Source organism: Eumetopias jubatus, unplaced genomic scaffold, assembly GCF_037043125.1.
Source record: "Eumetopias jubatus isolate StellerSeaLion01/CBP00866 unplaced genomic scaffold, mEumJub1_p1.0 scaffold_3, whole genome shotgun sequence".
Classification (NCBI taxonomy): Eukaryota; Metazoa; Chordata; class Mammalia; order Carnivora; family Otariidae; genus Eumetopias; species Eumetopias jubatus.
In genome coordinates this window covers 28,739,249-28,756,488 of record NW_028274809.1, presented here as the reverse complement: position 1 = coordinate 28,756,488, position 17,240 = coordinate 28,739,249, and the positions used below count along the sequence as shown (strand labels likewise).

The following is a 17,240-nucleotide window of genomic DNA, read 5'->3' as shown; positions in this document are numbered from 1 at the left end:
TCCCTGAGAAGCAAGCTGTCTTTCTTTATTTAGTCTTTTTCTGGAACCTAGGTTTCCTTCCAGCTTGTTTACAGAAGTCTCTGTGTACATCAGCCTCACCCAGCCCTGTCGCTTCTGTGACAAACACTGTCCCACCAGGGGCCCCTCAGACTTCTCTTTCACGTCACTCCCCATTCTGAATGCCTGCTCCTCTTTCCTTATATTTTTCATGAGTCTCATCCCTTTGAACTTTACAGTATCTTTACAACACAACCTTTCCTCTTCTTTGCTAAAACCTCCGAAAAAACCCTGACAGCATCTCTTAGAGTAATTTCTACCTGAGCTATTTTAGTAATGACAACAATTTGATAAAATTAAAGTCATGGGAGTGGATCCAAGTAGTACTAGGAACAGTCTCAAAGTGAAAGGATCACTTTCATCAGCTTCCCTTAAACCCGTGCTGGAATTTTTTCATTTTCACCCCAAACCAAATTCTTTATGTTCTAGAAGATTCAGGGACTGCCTCAGTGTACTCTTCCTTGACCCTTTTCCCTATGCCTTTTTTGGTCTTCTTACCAAGCTTTTCTGTCTCTCTAAAAGCACAGATTTGTGACTACCTCCAAAACTAACCTTTTAACTATATGTTTAGTATTTGAAGATAGGCTGCTTGTATCAGGATATTTAGAGCTAGAAGGCAAGACACAAAAAGACATCTGCAAGCAGGAAACTCCTATTCCCTGGTCCTCCAGTTGCCATGTGAAAGGAATTCCCTAGAGTAGTATTCCCACCGTCTCTCCCCTTTGTTTATCTGGCCTCTTCACAGATGGAGACGTGAGGTACCTGACTGGAAAATTTAGAAGAAACCTGGCATGTTCAGCCCAGCCTTCAGGAAGCAGTTTTTCGGGGCACCTGGGTGGCTCAGTCATTGGGCGTCTGCCTTCGGCTCGGGTCATGGTCCCAGGGTCCTGGGATAGAGCCCCGCTTCTCCTGCTCAGCGGGGAGTCTGCTTCTCCCTCTCCCACTCCCCCTGCTTGTGTTCCTGCTCTCTCTCTCTCTCTGTCAAATAAATAAATAAAATCTTAAAAAAAAAAAAAGGAAGATTTTCTGTCTCAAGAAGACATGGCCTTTGGGATTCCAGCTGTGACCATGTGAATAAGTCTCTCTAATTTAAGGGTCCATTATATAATAATAAGTGTGACTGATACACAATACATGCTATATTTTGATCTCCATCTTCCTGACCCCTGGCAGCAGAATGAAGAGGTAGGATACATTAACCCTGTAAAGCCCCTATCAGGATGATGGCTCAGACACAGCATCTACCAATGGGAGTGGGAAGGAGAAAGGAAAGCAATCAGGCAACACATGGCACTGGGTGACGGGATCATACAGGAAAGCTGGGCTCAGAGGCTTGCAAGGAAATCCTCTGCATCACCGGGCACCTTTCATTCAATTAAAATTCTTCATCTTAACAATGGATGAGAAACATCATTTTTCCTAAAGCTTTCCCATCCAATATTAGGCCACAATAAGACTTCCACTCATCCAAGAACCTCTCCCATGTTTTCTGGGGAAAAAAAAATGCAGTGATGTACAATATTACTGAATTAAAATTTGGCACTTTTGGTTTAGGTGATATTTTGTAATAGTTGAATTGCACATAGTCAAGGCAGTTTAATCTTCCCTCAAGTTAGACTGTCGAAGATGCTGACCTGCAAGACTAAAAAGGCTGGCCCGAGGCTGTATAATAAATCAGTGGCAGGGCTATAAACAGAAGACCAAGCTCTTCTGCTCCTAATGTATTACTTATCCCACTGAGTCTAGATGCTTCTCAGCCACCAAATCATGGGTATCTATTATTTTGTCTGGTCTCTAAAAGCCTGGGGGTTAAGAACATCTTTATTGATAAGGATGGAGAAAGAAACCAAGACATTCAAACTAAGTGTATCCTTTGTGTCAGAGGTACAGGCTTGGTGATTTGACAGGGAAATGATTTTCAATAAGGCTTTTGATTCAGCCCCACATAATTTACTTACCTCACTGAAAAAATGCTTAGCAAGATACAGTCCTTGGTATATTGATACATACCTTGTCAGAATGTGATTTTCAGCACAGTGACTATACTCAACAATATTCTATTGTATACCTGAAAGTTTCTAAGAGAGTAGATCTTAAAAAGTCTCACCACACACACCCACAAAAGGTAACTATGTGAGGTGACGAATGTGTTAACTAACCTTATTGTGGTAATCACTTTTTGCAATATATATGCATATCAAATTACCAGGTTGTACAACTTAAATTTACACGTAATATGCCAATTCTATCTCAAAAAAGCAGGGGGAGGGGAAATGAATAAGTTCTGGGGATCTAATGTACAGCATGGTGACCACAGTTAAGAATACTGTACTGCAGGGGCGCCTGGGTGGCTCAGTCAGTTAAGCATCTGCCTTCGGCTCAGGTCATGACGCTGGCCAGGGTCCTGGGATCGAGCCCCACATCAGACTCCTTGCACGGTGGGGAGCCTACTTCTTCCTCTGCCTGCCGTTCCTCCTGCTTGTGCTCTCTCTCTGATAAATAAATAAGTAAATAAATCTTAAAAAAAAATACTGTATTGTATACTTGACAGTTGAAAAGAGAGTAAATCTTAAATGTTCCCACAACAACAAAAAATTTTAATTATGTGAGGTGATGGATATCTTTACTAACCTTAATTGTGGCAACCATTTTAAAATGTATATCAAATCATCACAATGTAGGCCATAAACTTACACATGTTATTTGTCAATTATATCTCAATAAAGCTGGGGGAAAGAAAAAAAGAATGTGATTTTCAATCTTTTGGAAATTCACACAAGCCTACCTGTCTTGGTTTTGGAATCCTAGTTCCCTCCAAAAGTGGTATGTAACACACACTACATTAGCTAAAGCTAATAAATGAAATTAATTTTGCTGGTCACCTTTATAGCATCTATTTAAAAAGAAACACTCTATTTTAAGCCAGGATTTGAGAGTATATCTGGGTTAGAGAGTGGGATCACAAAGTCACTGGATGTGCCCTCATCCCACCACCCTGAGCTGCAGCCCTCTGAGGGCTCTAGCCAGGCTGGACAGACCAGAGCCAGCCAGTTTCCTCGCTGCTTCTGAAGCTGCTTGGTCCCAGGAAGACCCGGGAAGATATCACTAGAAATCTCCCCTCCCGAGTGAGTGCATCAGTGCTGGAAGGCACCCACAAGCAGCGGACTGGAAATGAGAGAACAAGGTAAACAGGCCAAGGCCTCCTCCTTCTCTGAGGGGCAGCCACATATATCACTTCTCCTCCTTTCATCCAGATCCTATTTTTGCTGTTCGTACTGTTGTATAATAAAGAATTGTCTCATCTTTCTCCCTCATTCCTGGCAGGGAGTTTCTAACACTCTTGGAATTTCCTGAGTGATACAAGGGTCTTTATTATTCTTGAGCCTCTTAGATCACAACTGACTTTATGCTAATGAGGTGACTCATGGTGGGCCACCAAATAGCTTCGGATAGAGGGTGGTCACTAGAAAGGACCAACCACTTGATTAGAGGGTTTAGACTTTGAGCCAGCTTGACCTCTGGGGAAGGAATGGGGGCAGGGATGCCTGGGTGGCTCAGTCAGTTGAGCATCTGCCTTCGGCTCAGGTCATGATCCCAGGGTCCTGGGATCGAGTCCTGCATTGGGCTCCTTGCTCAGCGGGGAGTCTGCTTCTCCCTCTGTCTGCCACTTCCCCTGCTTGTGCTCTCTCTGACAAAAAAAAAAATAAAATCTTAAAATAAAAGGAAGGGGGATGGAGGCTGCAGACTGAGTTCAATCACAAGGTCAATAATTCAATCAAGCGTGCCTATATAATGAAACCCTAATAAAAACCCTGGACACTCAAACTCTGTAGAACTTCCTGGTTGGTGAATACACTGATGTGCTGGGAGGGTGACATGACCTGATTCCATACGCAAAGAACACAGAAGCTCTGCATTTGGAACCCTCCCAGACCTTGCCTTCTGAGTCTCTTCATTTGGCTGTTCCTGATTTGTATCTTTCCTAATAAAACAGTAATTATGAGTATAGTGCTTTCCGAAGTAGTGAGTTGTTCCAGCAAATTATTAACCTGAGAGGGTTGTGGGAACCCTCAAATTTATAGCTAGTCAGCCAGAGTGCGGGTGGCCTGGGGACGCCCTGAACTTGTGGCTGGCATCTGCAGTTGGAGCAGTCTTGTGAGGGATCAAGCCTTTAACTCATGGGGTTTGTGCTGTGGGTAGTTAGCACCGAAACTGAACTGCAGTACACCAGTTGGAGTTGAAACAATATGTGCACATGAGAGGAAACTCTGATGGTACAGTGCCTGGAGTAGGGGTTTGCGCCATGTGTTTGAGGAATCCTAGTCCTGCAAAGAGAAGCTCAACTAAGTTTAGAAATGTTGCATATTTATACTTCTTATCAGTATAATAAAGGCTCTAAAAGGTTACATAGTTAAAAAAATTTTTTTTCAAGTTTTATTTATTTAAGTAATCTCTACACCCAACGTGGGGCTTGAACTCATGACCCCAAGATCAACAGTCACACGTTCTTCTGACTGAGCCAGCCAGGCACTCTGCATAGTCAAAAAATTTTTTTAAAGTTCCTGGAAACCTTCAAGATGATAACTGGCTTTCCAAAAGGGTAAGTTTTGGGTCCATCATTTCTTAATATTATTAAACAACCTAGATGACTAAGTAGAGAACATGTTAATTATATTTGCAGATGACTCCAACCTAGGATTTCTAGAAAAGATGGTGGGAGTGGGGAGGGAGGTCTCAAACAGAGGATGATTAGAACTATTTAGTGCACACCTACCGTGCACCAGATGCAGAGCTAGGGAGACAGCAATGAACAAGACAACACATGCCAACAGAGCATTTGCAGTCAAGTGGAGGAGACAGGTATTAAATAAACAATTACCCAAATGATACTATAATGTCAATTATGGCAAGTGCTAGAGTAAGAGCTACTAAACCAGCATTACAGAGGAGAGCACTAAATGGGTCCTAAGTCAGTCTGGGGGGTTGGTTGGAGAAGGTGTTCTTGAGAAAGTGATGTTGAAGTAGTGACCTGAAGAAAGAGTTGGGGGTAGAGGAGATGGTGGCAACGTACCAGGGAGAGGCAACTGCACGTGCGAAGGCTCTGAGGGGGAAGGAAATGGTGTGTTTGAGGAACAGAGTGAAGTCATCGTGGCTGGCACTTGGTGTGTGGGAGGAAGCGACAAGAAGAGTTGAAGGTGGGGGCACCTGTGTGGCTCAGTCGTTAAGCGTCTGCCTTCGGCTCAGGTCATGATCTCAGGGTCCTGGGATCGAGCCGTGCATTGGGCTCCCTGCTCGGAGGGGAGCCTGGGCTGAACAGGGAGCCTGCTTCTCCCTCTCCCACTCCCCCCTGCTTGTGTTTCCTCTCTTGCTGTGTCTCTCTCTGTCAAATAAATAAATAAAATCTTAAAAAAAAAAAAAAGAGTTGAAGGTGAGGCAGTGGGCAGGAGTCAAATCATGCGGGGTCATTTTAGGGATCCTGGTCTTCATGCCAAAAGATGTGTGAAGCCACTGAAGGACTTTAGAGAGGTCTACCAGGGTCAATCTGCATTTTAATAAGATCACATTCACTACGGTCAAGACGAGGTTGGGAAAGGTTAGAATGGAAGCAAGAAGACTGGTTGGGAGGTCACTGTGGTTGTCTAGGTGAAAGACAACTCTGCCGGTAGCAAAGAAATGAGGGAGGTAAAGGCTATCTCAAAATCCAAATACTAAATAGGCTTATCAAGTATAAAATAGAAACTAGGCATAACATTAGGATGTACTAAAAAGGAGGCCAGAATGTGAGTAAAAGACTTGAACTAATTTTTCTTCATTCATATTCACCACCAAGTAGAACCCTCTTAGAACACCATGGTAGTCTCCAGAATGTAAGGAAGACATGGAAACCTAGAGATTATCAGCAGATTGATACCTCAATGGTTAAAATGTTGGACATATGTAGAAGAAACAGTTAAAAGAAATGTGCTTACATAACCTAGAAAAAACTGAAGTCTGGCTTGATTCATTCACTAAGAACATTCTATATGTTAGGGCAGTGGTTTCTCAAACTTTGTATGCATGCAAATCAACTGGAAAGCCTGTTAAAATCTCCAGACCCAATCCCAGAGATTCTGACTTCAACAGGTCTAGGGAAGTGTCCTTTCTCCCCTCACCACTCTCCTGATTCTGATGAAAATGGTGCTCTGATCACTCTAAGAAGTGCTGGGGTCCTGCCTTCAAAAAAGTCAGACACACATCATAGGACCATGACAGGATTCCAGGAGACTGGAAGGGGGGTGGGGTCATGCAGGAAGAATGTTCAGTCCTACCTGGGGGATTAGAGTTAAGGTAGGGGTAGGATAGTCAAGGAAGGCTTGTAAAGAAGCCTTTAAGAGTATAAAGGGGCTTTTTCACTACCAAAAGTCTTCAACAAAGCATTATACAAAACTGTACCCAGAACACTGCCTGTCACCCCTGATCTCGAGGCTCACTGCTTTGCAGGCCTGCTCCATTTTGCATCTGAAACATGGAAAGGAGTTTTATGCTCTTCGTTTCTTATTAATGTGATTTAATTAAAACATTTTCTGGGTTAATGTATTTCAAGATATAAGAACCTGCATAAGCAATATGTTGTACAGCTGAAACTAAGATAACATTGTATGTCAACTATAGTTCAATTAAAAAACAAAACAAAACCTGCATATAGTCATATTTTCTACCACTAAAATTAACTTTTCATTTACCCCCACACCTCAATTTCTGGAACTGTATGTGGCCCATGTTTGTTGAATGAATGAATGATTAGATGAAAATAATATGGCAAGAAATAAGTTGGTATTACTCTATTACTAAGTTTCCTTATCTAGGGATGCATTTACTCATTTCACTTATGTATGTTTCTGCTTTTAGGCAGTATAATGAATTTTAGAAAACCTCTCAAGTAGCTCTTATGTTTAGAGGAGTCCAAGAAAAGCTTAGTTTTTCCAGTAACTCAGCTAGAAATTAAGAATATTGACCTACCCCTAGGTAGGATATCCCCAGCCTATCCTAAAACCATACTTAGACCAATTTCTGTCCCAATGCAGGGTCAGTAAATAGAAACTATTAACTCAATGCAGAGTCCAATAGTACATTATCACTTACTTTAGAAGTTTAGCTGGAAATGAACACATGATGAGAACAATGTTAACCATAAAGGAAGCTACAAAAAGGGACAAGAACTTTCCAGACCAAAGTATAGCAACAAAGACTGGGAGAAATGAACAGTTTTTTTAAAAAAAAAAGACAGCACAGCTATGGCCTATGAAGTTCAGGAAGGTCTATCAAAAGATCCATATCTTCTGAAATTCAAAATGATTTTATTCTTCTGAAACATATCAAAGACCAACATGTGACTTCTATGATGAGATACCAGGAATAAATCAAAAAGCAAATTTATAACCTATAAAATCAAACAGCCTACTTATATAAAGTGATCAAATCTCTCTGAATTTTAGAATGTGAAATAGTTCAAAACCCAAATCTTCTTCCTTAGTCATTTTACTACTTCAGTGTGTATTCAGATTCTTAATGTACATTTATTTTTATTTAAAATCATTTCCTAGACCAAAACATTTAGACTACAAAAAAGGGTAAAAAGCACATTTATCCAATGATAAACATCAGAATCAGGAAAAAGATACCCATCTCCTGTCTTCTTCGTCAAGTGATATTTCCACTGGTTTAAAATATCTTCCTCAAAGGAAAAAGGTATTGCTTATTAAATGAGGTTTAAATGAAGGGACCACATTAATCTAATTTTCTCTAATCTTCTATAGACATTCAAAGAACCACAGAATGAGAGATAAAAGGGACCATATAGAGCAAGGTCGTTCCCTCTAAAATATCCCAGACAGATGGAAGTGTTGGAAGGAAATTCAAAGACCTTTGAGTTCAACTGTGTGCTATAATTACTCATTTGTCTGGCCTCCAATTTTCAATTTCTGTGAGGGCAAATAATGGGATTAGTCTGTTCATTATGCATCAAGCATAGTGCTTAGAACATAGTAGGGCTTCCACAAGCAGAAGGGCCAAGTTAATGAATCTCTTCATCCTGCAGATGAGAAAACTGTAGCTCAGACAAGTTAAGTGTCTTGCCTTGAGGTCACAATTCCAGTTCTTCCAGTTTGATATTGGCCAGGGCTCTGGACACTCTACCGATTTTCACCTATGGCCATCAAATCCTAAATAAAGGACATCCATTCCAATCTGGAAATATCTCTTCCCTTGGTCTGTTGGAGTTACCCAGAGAAGTCTATTTTCTCTTCTTAGTGGCAGCCTTCAAAAATACGGGGACAACACTTGTGTCCTTCCTATTCTAGGTGACACATGCACGGCATGGTTCACTATCCTATCACATGTCAATAAATGTAGTTGTTTGTTCTTCAAGAGCAACTGCTGTAAATGAAATTGCCAGATGTGATCTGGCCAGGGCAGAACACAATGAGGATATAATCTCTTCTTTCTGGACTTGTTTCATGAATGCTTTTAAGTCAACACAGCAGCATAGATTCTGGTTTCCGGCTGCTCCATTTGTACACCCACCTGAGCTACTAGATCAAGTATCCTGTGCCTTCCATTTTTGCAGTTAATTTTCCAAATATAAGCATGGGACTATCTATTTATCCCTACTAAAGTCATATCTTGTTTGGTCCATTCCTCTAGCTTATGTTTAAGAATCTGGATTCTGTCATTTAACATATTAGTTGCCTAACCTAGTTTTGTGTGAGTTGCAAATTTGACTAAGGATGCCTATGTTATCTTTACCCAGGTAATTATCGTTCTATGTAGACAAATAATAAAAGGAGCTAATCCTTTTTTAAAAAGATTTTATTTATTTATCTGAGAAAGAGAGAGAGCACAAGAGGGGGGAGGGTCAGAGGGAGAAGCAGGCTCTCCACTGAGCAGGGAGCCCAATGCAGGACTCGATCCTGGGACTCCTGGATCATGACCTGAGCTGAAGGCAAGTTGCTTAACCAACTGAGCCGCCCAGGTGCCCCAAAGGAGCTAATCCTTATATGCACTTACTATGTGCCAGGCCCTTTTACTTCATTTTATTCTTACTACAAACTTATGAGGTGGATGTGATTATTTTCTCACATCAGAGGTTAAAAAATGTAGATGCAGAAAGGTTAAGTAAGTACGCACGGTCACATGGTGAGGGGCCATCTGGAAACCCAGTCTGATTCCAGAGTCCTTGATCTTAACTACTAAATGATGCTCATTCTTATTATTCTCATGTACCTTTACCAACAACCCTCTAGGCTGATAGGGATCCATTAGTCAACAATCCTTGTACAAAGCTGTCAATCATTCACAAAATGACAGAACTATAATCTCTGAAAACCCATGCTATTCTGTCTTCAGGACTTTGCCAAATATTTTTCTTTTCTCCTTTTAATTTTCTTTTAAACAGAACAAGCCTTTTGATTTTTTTATTACTCAAAAAAGCTTCCTTTCTAAATTCAGCTTTCTAACTCTGTCCTTGTGCCTTCAACAACTTCACAGTTTTCTGCTCCACAATAAGGAAAACATGCTTGATCCTGTCATGAACACACTTAGCACACATGGAACCACTGTAGGCCCTGCTGATGTGTTTTTTTCATTTTAGAAATCCTTGTAAGAACTGTACAGCACAAACTTCTCAAAGTCACCCTGGGCACACACCACATGCGGAATTTGGTGCTTTCCCAACCTTCGTGGTATAAAACTAAATGACTCTATTACCAGGGGTTTGGGCTAGCCTCATTGTGTTAGAGGCTGTATTATATACGTCAAATTCTGGACCACTCTGAATACCTATTGATGCCATCCCCAGAAGAGGAAAAAAAAAAAAAAAGCCCAGATAATTTTCTGAACATTAAGTGCCATATGGCGTGGACCTGACCTAACTGTCTAGTAACCCCTCATTTTCCTTTGTGCATCCTCAATCAGACTATAAAGTCCAGGGGGTCCAGACCATATCTATGCTTCTCTTTTATCTCTCATAGCACCAACTACACAATGAGGACACAACAGAAATTCAAGTTTTATCTTTGATAGATGGGTAGTAAAAGCCAAGGAGATTTCCCCAAGTTTAATTCTATAGGAAATCTCAGGATGAAGTTTGAAATGGTGAAGTGGGAAGAAACACTACTTTAGCTCTTTAGCTTTCAAATTCTCTACAACAGGGATTCTCTAGCATAAGCAGAGAGGGGATGTGCTGGTCTCCAAGCCAGTAGCCACGACAGCCTAGCCCCTTACCTCCCAGTCCCATTCTCCTGCTCATCCCCTTCAAATCCCCATATCCTCTTGAAGGGGATTCTATAAATCTTTGAAGAGCACAGCCCGCATATTACTCCTGATTGCATATCCCAAGGTGCCTGGCAGGGCACGTGTGTAGCACACACGAAGGGCTTAATAAAGGCTTGTAGAAACGAACCCTCCACCAAAACTCCACTTAAAGATTTTACTATCAACAACCCTTCCATGGTCATATTCAAGGTTGGGGAAATAAAACTTAGCCTGTCAGGATGGGAACACACACACACACACACACACACACACACACACACACACACACACGAGATTTCTCCTTTTCTCCTCTGGGAGACAACCACCCAATACACTAAGAAACAAAATGACAGATAATACAAAGAAGGCAACAACAAACTAAAATATTCTCTTCTATCCAAGCTGTTTCTATGTTTTGAGGGGAATATCTAGGTTTTTCTTTATTGTCTTATTCTCCTCCAATTGGATATCTGCCTATTCCTTAACTCAAATAAATCTTCACCTTACTATCATTCCTAGCAAGTGGAAGACAAATTTGAAAATAGTTCTAAAGATAGAAATTGGAGATATCAAGGAAAGTCAATTGTTTTTATTTCTGTCTCTATTTTCCTTAGCAGATATTGTACTTTGGCTACTAGAGGATCCCCTAATTTTTCACATGAGAATCAAAACAGATTTTGGCTATGCTAGAAGTCGCCCTCTGCAACCAAGAGCATAACATACAACACACAAAAAGTGCCTTTTTGGCACTTAAAAAACCTACATCTTTCTTTACCTACACTCATATGCATAATCAGCTCCCAAATTCAATTTCTCTTTTTCTTTTTATTTGATTATGTTATGTTAATCACCATACATTACACCATTAGTTTTTGATGTAGTGATCCATGATTCATTGTTTGTGTATAACACCCAATGCTCCATTCAATACATGCCCTCCTTAATACCCATCACCAGGCTAACCCATCCCCCCACCCCCCTCTCCTATAGAACCCTCAGTTTGTTTCTCAGAGTCCACAGTCTCTCATGGTTCGTCTTTGACCGGAGGGGAAAATGAATCAATTTCTCTTTTTCTTCAGAATTGCTATTCTGTATGATTTACTTTGAGGCCAGTAAGTAACTATGCCCAACTCAGAAATACTGCTTACTTCCAGACTGGCAACTATTTAATGAATAATTAACCACTCCATACTTTCTATCAGGGATGCTTGTATTACCAGGGTAAAGGTATCCTTTATGTCTAAACGATGTCATAAAATAGGCCTTTGCCAGAAAGACGCCCTCATTTATCACGTGAAATGCCATGCGGTATTAACAAGGTCGATACTGTTTGTTTAATATATTTTGCTTTCAAGGGGCTTGAAATGATTTGTTTTCGCAGCTGTAACGGAGTTAAATTAGGGATTTAGCTTCTGCTTAGCTAGTTGAGCATATATAGCCAGCAGCTATTAATTATCTGCTGCTAGTCATCTTCCCACAACTTTCAGCATGCTGGGGGTACTGAGTTACACCACCAGCAGCCAGAGTCTCCCCCTGAATAACCAATCCCGGCTTTTCAGGAACAGAGGGGAGATGAAATCATTCAAATTGTTATTTCTTACTCCACAACCGCCCTCACCCCAACATGTAAATGTTATTAGAGCACAGATTTTTTTTAAACGTTGAGTAAGCAATTTATGAGAAATATCTTAGCTCAAAGACTAGTTTCAGACATCCATCCTCACAAATGAGAAACTAACAACAAAAAACTTTTGTGACCCTAACGTACCAATAATCAGCGCCTTTTCCCTTTTCTCCCTTCTCACACCGTTCTTTTTTTTTTTTTTTTTTAAGATTTTATTTATTTATTTGACAGAGCAAGAGAGCACAAGCAGGAGGAGCGGTAGAAGGAGAGGGAGAAGCAGGCTCCCCACTGAGCAGGGAGCCCGATGCGGGGCTCAGTCCCAGGACTTGGGACTGGGATCATGACCTGAGCCGAAGGCAGACACTTAACCATCTGAGCAACCCAGGCGCCCCACCACTGTTCTGTCTTAAATGGAGCAGGGAGAGGAGGAAGTTTGCTCCCAAGATAAACTTGTCAAAAGTCTGCACTACAATTCTAATTCCTCTCTACCTGTTTGTATCAGCTGGGAGCAGCCACCGAAAAGCTCTGGGGGGAAAAAGGCAAGGGGAGAGAAGGAGAGAGAAGGAGAGAGAAGGAGAGAGAAGGGGAGAGAAGGGGAGAGAAAGGGTGGGGGCAAAGAAAAACTAGAGTGCAATTTAAACAAAAATGAAATCACGCGCGCGCGCACACACGCACACACACACTCTCAAACACACAAAGAGAGAAGAAAAAAATGCCCCCCCCAGGTCCTAACAACATACTTCTTTATCAGAGGTTCATTGTCAATCAATTAGCCGAGACAGCAGGGGTCTGTGAGGTGGGGGCACCCAGGGAAACAATGGGCAGCCCTGTTGTATTACTATTTAATCACTTTTGCTAAATAAATAGAGCAGCCCTGAGGTGCTGTCATGTCAAGGGAATTTATAACAAAAAAAAAAAAACTTCATTTTTCCTTGGTCATTCCTTTTTTCCCTTCAGGACAAGAGAGGGTTATTACTGTAGCCTTAAGTTCCATCTTTGTGTTTCTTGCCTTTGATTCCCACTCGGACCCTGCCACTTTCTGGCACTAATTTGTCAGGCTGAACAAAGAGAGGATTTGTACCTCCTGTAAGGTCTCAATTAGGAATGGCTTCTGCTGTATTATGTGCCATTCAGGGAGGACACAATGCCGGTAATTACAGGAATTTGCACTAAATGGCTGAAGAATTCACAGAGAAACTCCCCCCCCCTCCCACCTTGGGCTTACTCCTCCCAAGGACTGAGGTGGGGGGGGGGGGAGGGAAGGAAAGCAAAAGCTCTTAATGCCAGAGAGATGTAATTACCAACAGCAGTCCCGAGAGGTTAAACAGCAGCCAAAGGAGTAAAACCATAAAACTGACAGTGTGAAAATAGTAGAGGGGATCCCCTCAGCTCACTATTTTTCTTGCTGTCTCTTCTGTTAACATTATTCAACTTCAGTCCAGAATCAGGAACACTGTCCCACAGTGGCCATCCGACATTACTCCCAGATTACAAAGCAGGAACAGAAGGAACGCTTTGAACGGTGAGCTTTGCAGATCTTGTGGCACCCAAAACAAGGCCCTGGGCCCTTTGATTATAGTACTCAATTGGAAGGTTTCTTGCTTGCCGGGAAATTACAGGAAAAATAGTTGTATGTACTCGTGCCAAGAAAACCCTGTATCCACTGAAGGGAAATAGGTATGTACACATGTCTAATTCCTGAAGAAAACAGGGCGGCTGCCTTATGATCTAAGTTATACAGCATTTTGTGAGCAACCTAGTGTAGAACCACTTACAGGTACATACTTCATAAATATTTTAATAAGCTGCATAATCATTTGTTTTAGTATTAATATTTTAATACCACAGATGCCAAACCCAATTTTAAATCCCAACCAGTAACTTCGCTAGAGAATCGTACCTCATTTTCTTCTACAGAAGTGTTCCTGAAAAGCTGTACTAAAGCAGCACCAAATTAACTGTTCAGAAATACCACTTGCATCATATGCTCCTCTCTGCTCAGGAACCTTCTGTGATTTCAGGGTCACAGGTTCAGTTCAACCCTATCAAACTCCTTTTGCCGGTCAAAAATGACTGAAGAGCTGCTATTTCATATAGTTCTACTTGCCACCACCTAGCTTTGTCACAGTGGCCATCTGGCATTCATGACATGATTATGTGATTAATGTCCGGCTCCCCGAGCAGACTGTAGGTTCCATGAGGGCAGGGACCATGTCTGCTTTCTTGCAGCTCTGACTTCTCTGGGTGCACCTGAGTTTTTGGCACATGACCAAGGCAGAAACTCAGCACACAATAAATGGTAGGCTGAAGAAGGAAAGAACTTCATTTCCAAAGGCATGTTTTCAGGAAGAAGGAATGCAAGTGCAAAGGCCCCGGAGGCAAAAATGACCAAGGTACGTTCCAGAACAACAAGATGACCACTGTGGCTATGGCTTCCTAGCATGAGGCAGCCCTGGGGCTGGAAAGGAAGCCATGGAACAAACCACAGAGCATCAAATACAACTATAAAAAGTTCAAGCACATGTTAAGAAATACACAGTTATATATAAGCATGTATTTTCAAAACCATAACCTCAGGCATTTTGGGATGGTTGTGGTCCATTTTCTCTGCAGGGGCTCTTCAAGTTTCCAAAAAGGATATCGAAAATTCTTTACCTACAGAAAGAATTTAGTGAAAGAACGCCAACTGCACTATTTTGTAGATTTAAAAGCCAACATTTGTAGATCGCCCAGACAGCAACTGAATGACATCATAATAAAGAGCTGCTCTGTCATAAAATACAGAATAAATATATAAATAAATAAATCCTCAAAAACATATTTAAAGGGGGAGGGACTACATGGACGTAAAAACTTACATTCTAAAGACACTAAAACCATGAAATATTCTGAATGAGCTTCTCTTTAAAATAACAGATAATGCCAAATTCAACTAAAAACAAGTTAGTGAGAATTTTGATGTTTTAGAAGGTAAACATACTATGCAACTAGCTTTTTCACCAAATGGATGTTTTTACAAGGATGAAAAGTTAGGGGACACAAATACTAAATGAATAAACAGCTGGTTTAGATTAACTGTGTTTGTGAGAGATCAATTTTTAAGGTTCCATCTGCTATAATAATTTTTAATATAATGAACAACCTCCCAAGTAATTTTAAAAACATTCGGAGGTTTGCTTAACAAGTTTTAGCCTTTTTCTTTTGAGACTCTGCCCCCTACAGGAGGTGAAGTATTCCTACCTGGGGTAGGAAACCAGTACTCCATGCTGCAATGAAGGAAAATGAAAAGCGACCTGGTAAACCATGTGTAGCACAAAGCAACTGAATGTAGTATTTCCCAATGGAAGGGGCACTGAAATGAAATAAAAAATTTCTACTTGGGAATCCACCATACTACACAAATTAGGACTGAATTCTCCCCACCCCAGATTAGAAAGCTACCTGTGATTTATTAGAACTCCAAACCAGAGCATGAAGGTAAAAGCTGAGCAGAGCAAATGAGTTTTAGATTTCATTTCTCCTGCCTCCTGGATTCCCTATGACCACCCATCCCCAACCTCTTCTCCAACCAGGCCAAACTGAGTGAGGACATTTAGACAGCAAAGGGAGATATCCTGCAACATGGAACCTAAAGCAGCTGCCAAAAAGTTCTATCCCTGCCCATTCTGTAATCCTTCCCCTGTGACTCAGAGGTCATCTGCCCAATCATCATCTACCCTGCTGTTAGCCACCTCCAGATTTTCCGTCAAGGCTGACTTTCTAGATTCCACCTTAACAGGATTTGACAAGGTTATGATCAATGACAGTTACTGACTACGGACATTCTTCTTCCCTAAGGAGTGTCAGCAGTCAGCTTTGGGCCTGAATATCTCCTTTGAGACAATTTGTGACATCCACATTCCCAGTGACCTTTATTTAAGAAGACAGAGGAAATGGAATCAGAGCAGACACAAGAAGCCTAAATTCTAGGCTCGTTATGCTTTGGCTAAGTCATTTTGATTCAGTGGGGTCTATCCTATCTGCTTCTACTTACTTCATCAGCATGGCATGAAGATAGACAGATGTTCTGATATAGCGAACTCCTTGAAGGAGAGATGCTTTTTAAACAAGAGGCAGCTGTGACTGGCCCACTGAGGGGATTTTTAAAGTGAATTCCAATAGTGGGATTCAGGACTGTTCTTTAATAAGCTTTAGACTAAACATTTGCTTCATACCTGCACATTTGAAACTCTGAGCAGTGAGTCCTCGCTCCAAAGACAAAGTTGTGAGAATGCTGAGGAAGCTGGTGGTCACAGACTGACGTTTGTTCTTCCTGAGTTCGTGCCTACCCATCTGATCCTTGGGTTTGCTCCTCAGGGTGACTTGCAGGTTTTGCTCTGAACTCCTCGCCACATTGGCTGCTGTTTTCAGAGCCTCCATCCACTCCTCGGCCCTCTGCCGGGTCTCAGCACGGAGGCGGAGGACATCTTGGGGGAAAATGACTTGAAAGCAAGAGTCACAGTCGTCCAGGTTGTCCACCTGGACAGCCAGACACACATCCACATTGTAGCTTAGCAGGGGATCCTCGTCTAGCTTGCCAGGCTGGAAAGCCATAAGGTAGGCCCTACTAAGCACAAAAGTAAATGCCTTCCAGTTGTTCTGGACGGTGAGCCTGTACAGCGTCCCTGACTTGATGATGTTTTGGTATTGTTTGGGACTATCCAAGACAGGGGATGGTGCGAGCAGCTCACTGGATTTCTTCTGTAAACAATGATTCTGTGTACAGTCAACGTGATGACCAAGCCCTGGTGAGTTGGCCAGCTCATCTTGCCGCCCCACATAACCAGGCACGGTGGCGTGCACGACTTCCCAAAGCTTCTGCCCCCAGTCCAAAGCCTCCCATGGTGACTCTGCCTTTAACTGCAGCTGAGTGTTGTCATACAGAACGGTATCCACCAGCCTGGCCTCGAGGTTGCCCAAAACAGATATGCTCTGGAAGTGTGAAAGCTGGTAGGTGGCATAGAGGGCTTGATTGCCACTGCTGTCAAGGCTGTAGAAGTAGAAGTTGTAGGGGGAGAGTTCTGCATAACAGCTTTGCCAGTAACTGTCATGGTCCTTCCTAATCTCCAGGTACCCCTTCTTCAGAAGGTTTGGGAATGCCTGCTTGTGTTCTAGAAAGAAAAAAAAACAAAACAGAAGAAGCAATGTGCATTAATTTATGAATATGAATGGACTCAATGAGATGAAAAGGCAGCTGCAAGAAACTAAAGAGATCAGGGAATGACATCTT

General features: G+C 41.8%; 1 protein-coding gene across 8 annotated transcripts in view; it reads right to left on the bottom strand.

Moving 5' to 3' along the window:
• The window catches only part of PLEKHM3 (pleckstrin homology domain containing M3), a 179,034-nt gene that overhangs the window by 123,049 nt on the left and 38,745 nt on the right, over positions 1-17,240 (bottom strand). For all 8 annotated transcript variants that reach the window (XR_003610656.2, XR_015767849.1, XM_028112119.2 and 5 more), the window contains exon 3: positions 16,186-17,121. Coding sequence is in view for 6 of the 8 variants with exons in the window: in XM_028112119.2 (XP_027967920.1) it covers positions 16,186-17,121 (936 nt within the window). In the remaining 2 variants the exon portion in view is untranslated. The remainder of the gene's footprint in view (positions 1-16,185; positions 17,122-17,240) is intronic.